Source organism: Schistocerca gregaria, chromosome 8, assembly GCF_023897955.1.
Source record: "Schistocerca gregaria isolate iqSchGreg1 chromosome 8, iqSchGreg1.2, whole genome shotgun sequence".
NCBI classification, from domain to species: Eukaryota; Metazoa; Arthropoda; class Insecta; order Orthoptera; family Acrididae; genus Schistocerca; species Schistocerca gregaria.
The window spans coordinates 313,039,141-313,052,804 of record NC_064927.1 but is presented as its reverse complement, the minus strand read 5'-3'; the positions used below and the strand labels follow the sequence as shown (position 1 = coordinate 313,052,804).

Here is a 13,664-nt window from a genome sequence, read left to right as displayed (position 1 = left end):
CCAAAGGCTTAGGACTGTTGTTCTCTCTGACACCAAGTTATATGTTTCATAACTAGTCCATCAACAGGGAAATTATCTAAAGCTACTGTGGAGTACTCAGGAAGAAATCTGTACATCATGATCAGATCGTAAATTGAAGCCCTTAGTTTGGGCACTGTTTGAGACTGAGGTGAAACTTGAGTGGATTTTCACATATGCATTTGACCCAGTCATTTGTGGACTAAGTTTTCTTACCTCTGAGTGGTATATTTACCCTTTCCATCATCTCTGAAAGTTTACAGTTATGAAAAGGATAGATTGCTACTCTGTATAGAGATGACACATTGAGTTGGAGACAGGCACAACAAAAACAGATACAAAAATTATTTTAATATGCCTCTTAAGTTGTTGATGTCTGTAGAATGGCTTCATTGTCCAAGATGGCCAGGTTTTTTAACTTCATGAATGAAAACATCAATTGTTGTAGGCCTTTCTCAAGATATATTGTACTTCATGTTTGTGTCATACTTGTCTCGTAAATCAATCCAGATTTACTTACCATTAGGAAATCAAACACTACAACATAATTGATGAACGCAATTATTGAAACCTTATAATTTTAAACAAACAATACTACTGTATTACTTAATAATACCGAAAAAAGATTTTTTTCCAACAGCAACATCAACTTGAGGCATTGTAGTCTGACAAAAGAACTACATACAAAGAAGTGTGTAAATAGAACCGAGAAGAAAGACTGTGTCTGGTGCACTTTTTCTTACAACTATAAATAATTTACTATTATACACCATAATGTTATAGAAATTCGTTTCTATTTTCAATTACTTTCATTACATATAGTTTTTAAGAGGAGTTGTAACTTAAATAAAAGTATGTTTTCTTGTGCAGAAAAATCAAAGAAACAAACAGTGACAATAGTTATTTTTATGATTAAGCTTTTTCACTATAGGAAGTCTATATATCTTTGTTTAAATAATGATGTTACATAATTTTTCATTAAATAAAAATCGTTTTTGTTAAGTTATGTACATTTCCATAATCAAAGGGCCACTATTTAACTAGTGAATAATAAACTTAGATTCCAGACAACTTAATTTCATAAATTTGTATGACATTTACTATGTCTTCCATAAATTAGACAATGGAAGATTACAGTGTTTTGGAATATACTTATATCCAAAATGAAATCCTTACTTGTTCTTCTTTATTTTAAAGTGAAGTGATATGATGACGAACTTTGAGAAATGTTACGTTCACCTGTTATGTACTGCATGACTAACAGGAATGTTCACATCCATTATTGACTGGAAAGGAAATTATTGTTGTTATATTAGATAAAATGCAGCATACACTTCAACAAATAATATACATTGTAAACTATGAGACTTAAATGATATCACATGATACAAAACAAAAGGTAATATAGATCTCCTCATTTTGATATCCTGACCTAAGTGTTGGTAATTTATAACCTGTAGTGATGATTCCGTATTCCGAATCTGCTATGTCATTGTGCACATTCTCTGGGTTTCGTACTGTGACACACTGTGTTTTGCTTGTGAAATAATGAAATCCAAGCACAGTAAGACATCTGATAGCAGGATATTTGAACTTTTCTAGGAGAACATCATAAACTGCATGATCAACTACTTTTGATAAGTCACAGAAAATGCCAGATGGCAATATTTTGTGATTTCATTTTGTATAAACTGATTTTTGAACTGACAATGGCATGTTCCAATTATTTTATTTTAGGACAGGTGTGTTATTGTTCTTGTGTATCTAGTTTTTTCCAGTGCCTTCAAAAAGGAGGTATGCATTGAAACTTGGTAGATATTAATATGTGTCTTACTCCCTCAAAGACTAGCACATTTCAGTCATCCAGGTATAAAACATGTGATAGTATCATATTGTACAGGTGACTGAACACACTGCATACCTGTGAAGAATAGAATTTTAGTACTTTACTTGAGGAACTATCAACCCTATGGGAATTGTTTTTGAGGGAGAGGTGATTCGAGGCATTTCATTAAATTCTTCGTGTCTTTGGCAGAGCTTGGAATAGAAGTGATTTGATCATCTTGGTGACACACACACACACACACACACACACACACACACACACACACACACACACACAAATCTTAGGTACTGTAGTGTGTGTGAATAAGATGTTTTTCTGAATTCTGATATGTTAATGTTTTTAATTCATTTGGGTGCTAATTATTTCAATATGTTCTGTCAGAGAGATGAGCAGACTTAATATTGCAGTTTTTTTCCCTTAAGGGTCATTAACAAGGTCGCAACCACAATAACATCTGGATGTTCTATATTATGTTTTCAGGAACAGATTCACGTTTTGGTTTTGGATTTCGATTTGGTGAACATGCAGATTTCCAGGTACTTATACAGCTTGGACCTCAAACAGAGACACAGCCTATTGGCCCACTACCTGAGAACAATGGAAACTCTAAGAGGCACGTTATCCAGCAAACCTTCTACATTCCAAATGGTGAAGAAATAATCACAGACACACAAGGTGGGAAATGGCTCTCATCTTGGAGATCAGCATTCACCCCAAAAAAGAAGGTAAGTATTTTACCTTTCCTTCATACTCTGTATTTATTTTTGCTTTTATCCCCAGTTAGTTTCTTCATTCATCCATTCATTCCAATTTCTACTTTCATTTCTCCATTTTCTTCTTCTTATTATTTTAGAGTGTGGCATTTCTCATATCTTAAAATCCGAATTCTTATATCTACATGTGCCTCTCCCCATTCCTGCCCATTTCCATGGGATGAAAACAGTACTATGAAAAGGATAACTTTCTTACTCACTGCACAGAGGATGTGTTGAGTATGAGACAGGCATAATCAAAAGATTGCTAAACTTTAAGCTGTCCAACAAATTAGTCCATCTTTGGAAATAGGAAACACACACACACATATTCACACAAGAACAACTCACACAGATTTTGCCACTGTTTCCAACCACTGCATCCTGACTGCAAAGTGTGACTGCATCTGACATGAGCTCCAGTATGGCTGAGTGGTGGGGGCAAGGAGGAGGCATTGTATGGGAAGGATACGGGATAGTAGGGTGAGTGGAAGGAGATGGTGTGCTGCCTTTGAGGGCATTCCAGGAGCATGTTTGAGACATGATAAGGCTGCCAGATGTACAGTCCAGAGGCTTCACACTGGGGGAGGATGGTTGAGAGAGGAGGGGGGGGGGGACAGGCACAAAAGAAAGAGATGCATTGGTGGAATGAAAGTTCTGTGTAGTGCTGGAGTGAAGGTGGAGGCCAGACATGTTGTGGGAACTATGGGTATGTTGTAGGGTAAATTCCCACCTGCGCAATTCAGAAAAACTGGTGTTGGTGGGAATGATGCAGATAGTGCAAGCTGAGAGGCAGACATTGAAGCAAAGTACATCATATTGGGCATCATGTTCAGCAACTGGGTGGTCCAGATAACTATTGGCAAAGTAGTGAACATTCATGCAGACAAACAACTTGTTAGTTGTCATGCCCATACAGAAAGCAGCTTAGTGTTCCAGCTTAGTTTGTAGATCACATGCCTACATTCAGAGGTAGCCCTGCCTATAAATGGGTAGGAGGTGCCTGTGACAGGACTGAACTAGGTGATAGTAGGATGATGTATGGGATGGGTCTTGCGTCTATACCTTCCGCAATGATATAAGCTATGAGGCAAGGGGTATGGAATAGAGGTGGAGTAGGGATAGACAAGGATATTGTATAGGTTTAGTGGGTGCCAGAATACCACTGAGGGAGTGGTGGGGAGGGATATTCCTCATTTCATGGCACAATGAGAGACTGTAGAAATCCTGGCAGAGAATGTGATTCAGTTGCTTCTATCCTGGATGGAATTGATGCATGCTCCTTTGTGACTGGACAGTGGGTATGTGGGAGGTGGTAGGAGACTAGAGGGGCAAGGCAAGGCAGGTCTGTTTCTGAATGTGGTTTGGAGGACAATTTTGGTCTGTGAAGGTCTCAGTGAGCCTTGGCATATTTGGAGAGAGACTGCTTGCCACAATAGATGTGGTGACTTCAGGTGACTAGAATGGTTCAAATGGCTCTGAGCATTATGGGACTCAACATCTTAGGTCATAAGTCCCCTAGAACTTAGAACTACTTAACCTAACTAACCTAAGGACATCACACACACCCATGCCTGAGCCAGGATTCGAACCTGCGAACGTAGCAGCCCCGCGGTTCCGGACTGCAGCGCCAGAACCGCACGGCCACCGCGGCTGGCGACTAGAATGTCTTCTATGGAATGGGTGGAAGCTTTTGAAGTGGAGGTAGGAGGTATTGTTGGTGGTTGGTAGATTTGATATGGATGGAGGTACTGATGTAACCAAACTTGAGAGTGAGGTGAACATTGAGGAAGGTGGCTCATTGGGTTAAGGAGGAGTAGGTGAAAGGAATGGCAGAGAAGTTTTTGAGGTTCTGGAGGATCACAATAATGTCATCAATGCATCTTAACCATGTGAGGCACTTAGGTTTCTGGATGGGTAGGATGGATTCCTGAAGAGGCCCCATGAATAGGTTGACGTAGAATTGTGCTGTGTGCTCATTGCTGTACTATGGATTTGTTTCTTCAAACAAGAACTAATTTCAGAGACAATAAAGTTGGTCATGGTGACCAGGATGGAAGTTGTATATATGGAGTCAGCTATGTATTGGGAAACTTAATATTCAACAGCAGAAATGCCATGGGCATTGATGAGTGTAGAGGGAAGTGGCATTGACAGTGACAAACAGAGTGCCAGGTGGTAAAAGAACAGGGACTGTGTTGAGTTGGCAGAGTTAGTGGTTGGTGTCTCTAATATGGATGAAAAGGTAATAGAAAATACCTGAAGGTGTTGGTCCATGAGATCAGAGATTCTTTCAATGTTGTTGTTGTTGTGGTCTTCAGTCCTGAGACTGGTTTGATGCAGCTCTCCATGCTACTCTATACTCTGCAAGCTTCTTCATCTCCCTGTACCTACTGCAACCTACATCCTTCTGAATCTGCTTACTGTATTCATCTCTTGGTCTCCCTCTACGATTTTTACCCTCCACACTGCCCTCCAATACTAAATTGGTGATCCCTTGATGCCTCAGAACATGTCCTACCAACCGATCCCTTCTTCTGGTCAAGTTCTTCTCTTCTCCCCAATCCTATTCAATACTTCCTCATTAGTTATGTGATCTACCCATTTAATCTTCAGCATTCTTCTGTAGCACCACATTTCGGAAACTTCTATTCTCTTCTTGTCCAAACTATTTATCGTCCATGTTTCACTTCCATACATGGCTACACTCCATACAAATACTTTCAGAAATGACTTCCTGACACTTAAATCTATACTTGATGTTAACAAATTTCTCTTCTTCAGAAACGCTTTCCTTGCCATTGCCAGTCTACATTTTATATCCTCTCTACTTCGACCATCATCAGTTATTTTGCTCCCCAAACAGCAAAACTCCTTTACCACCTTAAGTGTCTCATTTCCTAATCTAATTCCTTCAGCATCACCTGACTTAATTTGACTACATTCCATTATCCTCATTTTGCTTTTGTTGATGTTCATTTTATATCCTCCTTTCAAGAAACTATCCATTCAGTTCAACTTCTCTTCCAAGTCAGAATTACGATGTCATCGGCGAACCTCAAAGTTTTTATTTCTTCTCCATGGATTTTAATACCTACTCCAAATTTTTCTTTTGTTTCCTTTACTGCTTGCTCAATATACAGATTGAATAACATCGGGGAGAGGCTACAACCCTGTCTCACTCCTTTCCCAACCACTGCTTCCCTTTCATGCCCCTCGACTCTTATGACTGCCATCTGGTTTCTGTACAAATTGTAAATAGCCTTTCGCTCCCTATATTTTACCCCTGCCACATTCAGAATTTGAAAGAGAGTATTCCAGTCAACATTGTCAAAAGCTTTCTCTAAGTCTACAAATGCTAGAAACGTAGGTTTGCCTTTCCTTAATCTTTCTTCTAAGATAAGTCGTAGAGTCAGTATTGCCTCACGTGTTCCAACATTTCTACGGAAGCGAAACTGATCTTCCCCAAGGTCGGCTTCTACTAGTTTTTCCATTCGTCTGTAAAGAATTCGCGTTAGTATTTTGCAGCTGTGACTTATTAAACTGATAGTTCGGTAATTTTCACATCTGTCAACACCTGCTTTCTTTGGGATTGGAATTATTATATTCTTCTTGAAGTCTGAGGGTATTTCGCCTGTCTAATACATCTTGCTCACCAGATCGTAGAGTTTTGTAAGGACTGGCTCTCCCAAGGCTGTCAGTAGTTCCAATGGAATGTTGTCTACTCTGGGGGCCTTGTTTCGACTCAGGTCTATCAGTGCTCTGTCAAACTCTACACGCAGTATCGTATCTTCTATTTCATCTTCATCTACATCCTCTTCCAATTCCATAATATTGCCCTCAAGTACATCACCCTTGTATAGACTCTCTATATACTCCTTCCACCTTTCTGCTTTCTCTTCTTTGCTTAGAACTGGGTTTCCATCTGAGCTCTTGATGTTCATACAAGTGGTTCTCTTATCTCCAAAGATCTCTTTAATTTTCCTGTATACAGTATCTATCTTAGCCCTAGTGAGATAAGCCTCTACATCCTTACATTTGTCCTCTAGTCATCCCTGCTTAGCCATTTTGCACTTCCTGTCGACCTCACTTTTGAGACGTCTGTATTCCTTTTTGCCTGCTTCATTTACTGCATTTTTATATTTTCTCCTTTCATCAATTAAATTCAATATTTCTTCTGTCACCCAAGGATTTCTGCTAGCCCTCGTCTTTTTACCTACTTGATCCTCTGCTGCGTTCACTACTTCATCCCTCAAAGCTACCCATTCTTCTTCTACTGTATTTCTTTCCCCCATTCCTGGCAATTGCTCCCTTATGCTCTCCCTGAAACTCTGTACAATCTCTGGTTATTTCAATTTATCCAGGTCCCATCTCAAATTCCCACCTTTTTGCAGTTTCTTCAGTTTTAATCTACAGGTCATAACCAATAGATTGTGGTCAGAGTCCACATCTGCCCCTGGAAATGTCTTGCAATTTAAAACCTGGTTCCTAAATCTCTGTCTTACCATTATATAATCTATCTGATACCTTTTAGTATCTCCAGGGTTCTTCCATGTATACAGCCTTCTTTTATGATTCTTGAACCAAGTGTTACCTATGATTAAGTTGTGCTCTGTGCAAAATTCTACCAGGCGGCTTCCTCTTTCATTTCTATGCCCCAGTCCATATTCACCTACTATGTTTCCTTCTCTCCCTTTTCATACTACCGAATTCCAGTCACCCATGACTAATAAATTTTCATCTCCCTTCACTATCTGAATAATTTCTTTTATTTGATCATACATTTCTTCAATTTCTTCGTTATCTGCAGAGCTAGTTGGCATATAAACTTGTACTACTGTAGTAGCTGTGGGCTTCGTATCTATCTTGGCCACAATAATGCATTCACTATGCTGTGCCTCCACTGAGGAAAACTCTGGTTTTATGGATCAGCAACTCCAGTATATTACTTGTAACCCATTCTACTATGTAAATGTCACCAACTATTCCCTCCATTAACTCTCCACAGTTCCTGTTCATTTACCAACTGACACCCTGCTCATCACGGTCAATGCCACCGCCATCCACACTAGTGCACTCAATGCCTATGGTCTTGCAGCTACTAAACACTACCTTTTGCAATGAACAGCTGACTCCAAACATACAACCACCTTCCTGGTCACCAATTATAAACTCATTCACATTTACTTCTCCTTTGAAGGCATCATTTGAAAACAAATCCATGGTACATCATTGGGCACCCACATCTCGCCATCCTAATCCATTGTAATCATGAGTCATCTAGAGGAATCCTTCCTAATCACCCAAAATCCCAAACCCCTCATCTGGTTCATTTTCACTGATGACACCTTTGTGATCTGTACTGAGGGTGCGGACACCCTAGCCACCTCCCTCCAAAACCTCAAAACCGTGTAACTCATTCACTTTACTTGGTTCTCCCCAACACAACAAGCCACCTTCCTTGATGTTGACAGACACCTCAAGTTTGGCTACAACAATACTTCCATTCACTTCAAACCTACCGACCAACAACAATAGCTCTACTTCAACAGGTACCATCCATTCTATACCATCCCTTCAATATGGGCTAGTCACTGATGATCATCACATGTGTAGTGATGAGCTGTCCCTCTCCAAATATGTAAAGAGTCTCACAGAAGCCTCTCCAAATATGTAAAGAGTCTCACAGACTAAACTTTGTTCAGAAACAGATCCTTTGCCTTGTCTCTCTAGTCACCTGCCTCTTCCCACATACCCACTGTCTGGCCACAGGGAAGCTCTCCTATCATGTCTTAGTACTACTCAAGACTGAAGCACTGCCAGGGCTTTGACTGCTTCTCATCATGCTCTGAAGTGAGGAACATCCCACCCACTATCCTCCCCAGCCCTCCCACACTCATATTCTATTGCCCACAGACCCTATGTAATATCCTTGTCCATCCATACTCCACCCCTGCTCCAGCTTCTCAGCTCATGGCACATATCCCTGCATATTCCTAGGTGCAAGGCCAGTCCCATACATCTATACATCCTTTCACTGCAAACTAGTTTAATCCTGTCACAGGTTTTCTCATCCCCATTAAAGGCAGAGCTACCTGTGAAAGCAGCCATGTTATCTACAAAACAAACTGCACCCAATGTGTTTCTTCCTACATGGGTATGACAACTAACAAGTATCTGTCCACATGAATGGTCACCGCCAGACTGTGGCCATGAGACAGCTGGATCACCCAGTACCTGGACATCATGCCCACCACTATCTGCTTCACTTCAATAACTACCTCACAGCCTGCACCATCTGGATCCTTGATACTTACACCAGCTTTCTCAAGTTGTGCAGGTGGGAACCTTCCCTAAAACATACCCATAGTTCCCATAGTTGCCCTGGCCTCATTCTTCACTAGTCCCTGTTTTCCACCCACCTAACCTCTTCCCTGCTCCCATTCCAACACTACACATGCCATGTATTTCACCAATGAAACCTTCTCTACCTTAAGATATTCTTCTACTTTTTGAAGGAAGTTTTTGTTTGAGCAATTCTACTTCTGACTACTGCTTTGCTTCAGAAGTTCCTGCTGATCTTACTTCCTAAATTAGTAAATGATTCACTTTGGTCATTTAGTTCATTATCTATGTAAACTGGGACTCTGAATTTTGTTTCTTTATCACATACCATCACTTCTATTTTCATATTATATTTTATTTTCATATTATATTTTCCCCCATAACTTTATCCATTTTAGCTACAATGGCTTCAAGGTCTTCTCCAGTTTCCGCTATAACAGCAACACCATCATCATATTTTAAAATACCTATTCTTTGGCCTTGCCTCTGAGTCTTATTTGACTTTTTTAATTGGAGATAATGAGATACAATACACAATGTTGTTGGACACCTTGCACTTGGTTTGTCCTTCCATAAATAACAACTGTCTCATTTTTGTAAGGTTACATATTAGTCTTTGATCATTGTTTACCACTGAGCTTTTTCAAGATCTCAAACATTTAGACCCATTTGATATTATGAAATTCTTTTTCTAAGCCTATGAATGCTATGTATGTGGTTATATTCCTTACCACTTCTTTCTCTAAAGCTTATCTTAGAGCTAGAATTGCTTCTCTAGTTGTTCTGTTGTTCTGGAATCCACACAGATTTTTTGGAGTGTAGCTTCAACCTTCTGTTCTTTGTTGTTTAGAGAAATTGTGGTTTTTTTCTGCATGAACACATAGACTAAGTCCTGTAGTTTCCATATTCTATTGCATTTATTTTCATGGAGATAAGTATCATGATACATTTCCTCAAAATATGTGGACAGTTTTACCTGTTCATGCATATTCCACACAAGATTAAACATCTCATTTATCAGTTTAGTTCCTACTAATTTATGAACTTTACATGGAATATTGTCCATTCAAAAAGCTTTGCTGTTTTTTAGTTTCTCTAGAACTAGTTCAAACTCATCTTTCAAGGTACATTTAGCTGAGCTGTTTGCGTCTACTCATATTCCTAAGTAGTGTTTGAAGTAGTTCTTCTCCACTATACATTTACTAAGTGCTGTTTCATCTTCTTACAATTTCACCAAGGATAACCAGCATGTTTCCATTTTCATACATAACAGTTCTGCTTCTATTTCTTCTGTTTCCAAAAATGTTTTACTGATTTATAAGCTTTGTCTTTGTTTCCTTTCTTCCACATTATCTTCATCTGAGAACAAGACATTCTCAAAAGATCCTTCTCTTGCTTGTCTTGTCTCTCTATTGATTCTGTTTCTCATGCTTTCTGATTTCTCTTGTTCTTCTGATTTTTTGCATGTTTTAGTTTTCTGCTCCCTTCTATCATATTCAGCAGGTCTTCTGTATCTTCACTTTCCTATTATTTCTTTTTTAGCAGTTTTTGTTATGACATACCAAGTACACTGAAAGTAGCTGCAGTCATCTGTATCAGTTGCCTTGTTTGTTGCCTTCTAATATAATTGCCATGAATTCTTGTTTTTGAGCCTAAATATTTCCCACTTAACACTCTCTGTTTTTAATTATCATTAATTTAAATTCACTTGTCATCACTACCAATGTATAGTCCATTTTTACATCACAACCTGCTAACATTTTCTGTCTTTGACCTGATTTTTAAAACTTTATTAAATGTTTATGAACTCTTAGCATCATCTGGCATTTTCTGTGAATATGTTGTTCCTTGGTGATGGTTAAAGAAAGTATTTGTGATCCAAAGTTTGTATCTTTGGTAGAACTTTACAACTTTGTATCCTGTTTCATTCCTTGATCCAAGTCCAAATTCCTCAGATAACTTTCTTCTCCCCTTCCCTCACCAACAATAGCATTCATATTCCCCCAAAATGACAAGATTTTCATCTCTTTTAACTTTTCTGATGATCTCTTTGAGGCGATTACACATTATATCAGTTTCATCCCATTCAAATCCTGTTGTCAGCATATATATGTGGATTATGATTATATCTCTTGATTTTACTTGTAATCTGATATCTTTCATTATATAGCATACATCCTTTCACTCTTATTCCCAGACATTTTATTGATCATAACCCTAACTTCAGCAAAACCAGGTTTATTTTGCGCTATTTCACTATGTATATTTCTCTGGCTTTAGGAAAGATAAAAGTACCAAAGAGACAGTTGCATCCAGTACAACAATAAGTATTGAATTTATGGTCATTTATATCAGAAGAGTAAATACACAGGTGACAAATGCTAGCTGAACACAAAATCAGGCCTGAAGACAAGTACCTCAAATACCATCAGTAAATATTCATACCATAACTCACTTGTTAGCTAATATCTCTGGCCTACTGACTTATGAATCTAAAATTGTATTCATACTCATCAGAGATACTACTATTGATATTTAAATACCAATACAATAAATTGTTTGTAGGAAATAAACTAATGAACAGCATTTAATACCAGTGGGATACATTTATATTTACCAGTATCATTTAAAGTGTTATGAAAAATTAAGACTTCTTTGTAACAGTTGCCAACCCAGAAAAAGTGTTTGACTGTAGCAGGAGGTGCAAAACTGTTTGAAATTCTCAGACGTAAACTACAGCTACGAACAAGTAACATAAAATGTGTGCAAGAACTAAGAAGAAAATAAGAGTGGAAGACAAAGGATGAAGATATGGAATTGAAAGTCGTGTAAGAAATAGATGGATACTTTTGCCCCTACTGTTCAATCTGTATGCTGAAGAAGCAAAGTCAGAGATAAATGAAAGTTTCTGGAGTGGAATTAAAATTAAAGATGAAAGGATATCAATGATAAGTTTCACTGATGACATTGCTATCTGGAGTGAAAGTGAGGACAAATTGCATAGCCTGTTGAATAGAATGAACAGCATAATGAGATAATGCTATGGATTTAGAGTAAATTAAAAGAAACATGAAAGTAATAAAAATTAGCAGTAAACTTAACATCAGAATCGGTGATCACAAAATAGACAAAGTGATGGAAAATCAGAAGAAGCGAGGAAAGTACAAAAAGCTGACTAGCACATCCAAATAAGGTGTCAAAAAGAGATAGGGAAGATTATAGCATGCAAAGAGGCATTTCAGAATTTTTCTGCCTGTGCTCCGTATGCAAAAGATGAGGAAACAATTCATAATACATCGTGCAATAGTACCACTCTGCAAAGGATTGCAGAGTATATAGATAGATAGATGTAGAGATAGATGTGATTAAAGCAGTGGACTCATGTCTGAGTGGTGTAGAATTCATTCATTCACTATATTCTTCAGACATCTTCATAAAAAAGAAACTTCAGGGATGCTGAATAATTTAATGTGCATATTAAACAAGATAAACAGCCATAAGAAACTGGATTAATAATACAGTCCTACAGATTTTGATTTTTAACCCAAGACATCATTCCTGGTTGTCAGGCAATACAGTGGCCTCTGCCAGGGACTTAAATGTGATTTGCAGAGTATCCACGTACATGTAGATGTAGATGTAGAGGGCAACAGTATCTAACCATTGCCTGAGGCATCTCCACACACATCCACACTGGTCATCGGGGCACAAGTCAAAGCAGGACTCATCCATGAGACAATTCCACTCGAATCAGTGATATACCAAGAGGAAGACATGTCTGCAGACACCCCAGATGGTGGTGGGATACAGCGGTACATCAACAGTATTCTACACTTCATTTTGTTGCCCTTCTTGACAAGCAATCCTGGTCTACATTTTAGCAATAAAACACCTGCCTAACAAGGTGCAAATTTCTACTGCTTATCTTTAAGTTTTCCAAACTCTCCCTTGGTCAGCAAGGTAACTGGATCTCTCCCCAACTGAGAACATTTGGAGAATTCTGGGTAGGGCTCTTCAGCCAGCTCGGGATTTTCATGATCTAACACACCAGTTGCACAGAACTGGGTACGACATCCCTCAGGAGAACATTCAACAATGCTGTCAATCAGTGCCAAACAAATAACTGTTTCCATAAGGGCCAAAGGTGGACCTACACATTATTGACTTGCTCAGTTTGTGAAGCTATTTCTCTTGAATAAACCAGCCAAATTTTCTGAAATTGTAATCAATGGTTTGTCTGCACATGTACATCACTTCTGTTGATTTCCATCCCATTTCGATAATTCCTTCGTGGTGCATCAGTTTTTTGTCTTAGAGTGCAGTAGTGTTTAAGCCCGGACAAGAAAATTTGAGTTTACTTTTGTTACACCACAATTTTCAACTGGTTGTAGATCATTACAGTATTGCCTCTAAAACAAAAGAGAGGTGTCATCGATTTAGCTTACTGCATATGAACTGAGAACATTGACCAATATCATTAACATACACTAGGAAGGGAAAAATGATATAGAATTGAATCTTGGGAAACCTCCAGTATTATTATTGATGGATTGGAAGTCTGCAATCTAATTATCTATGTTATCTACTAGGTACTCAGTCTTTTATACTTCTTTCACATTCAATATTGACTACACGTCAATGTTTGCAGCCTAAATGGAACTTATAAACAGTGCAATTTAGTTTCAGATATGTCCTTGAACACC

The 13,664-nt window shown here is 38.4% G+C and overlaps 1 protein-coding gene across 1 annotated transcript in view; it reads left to right on the top strand.

Annotated features, from left to right (window-relative positions):
- The window catches only part of LOC126285164 (uncharacterized), a 161,843-nt gene that overhangs the window by 147,764 nt on the left and 415 nt on the right, over window positions 1–13,664 (top strand). Inside the window, exon 4 of the mRNA XM_049984475.1 lies at window positions 2,345–2,589. Within this exon, the coding sequence (XP_049840432.1) occupies window positions 2,345–2,589 (245 nt within the window). The remainder of the gene's footprint in view (window positions 1–2,344; window positions 2,590–13,664) is intronic.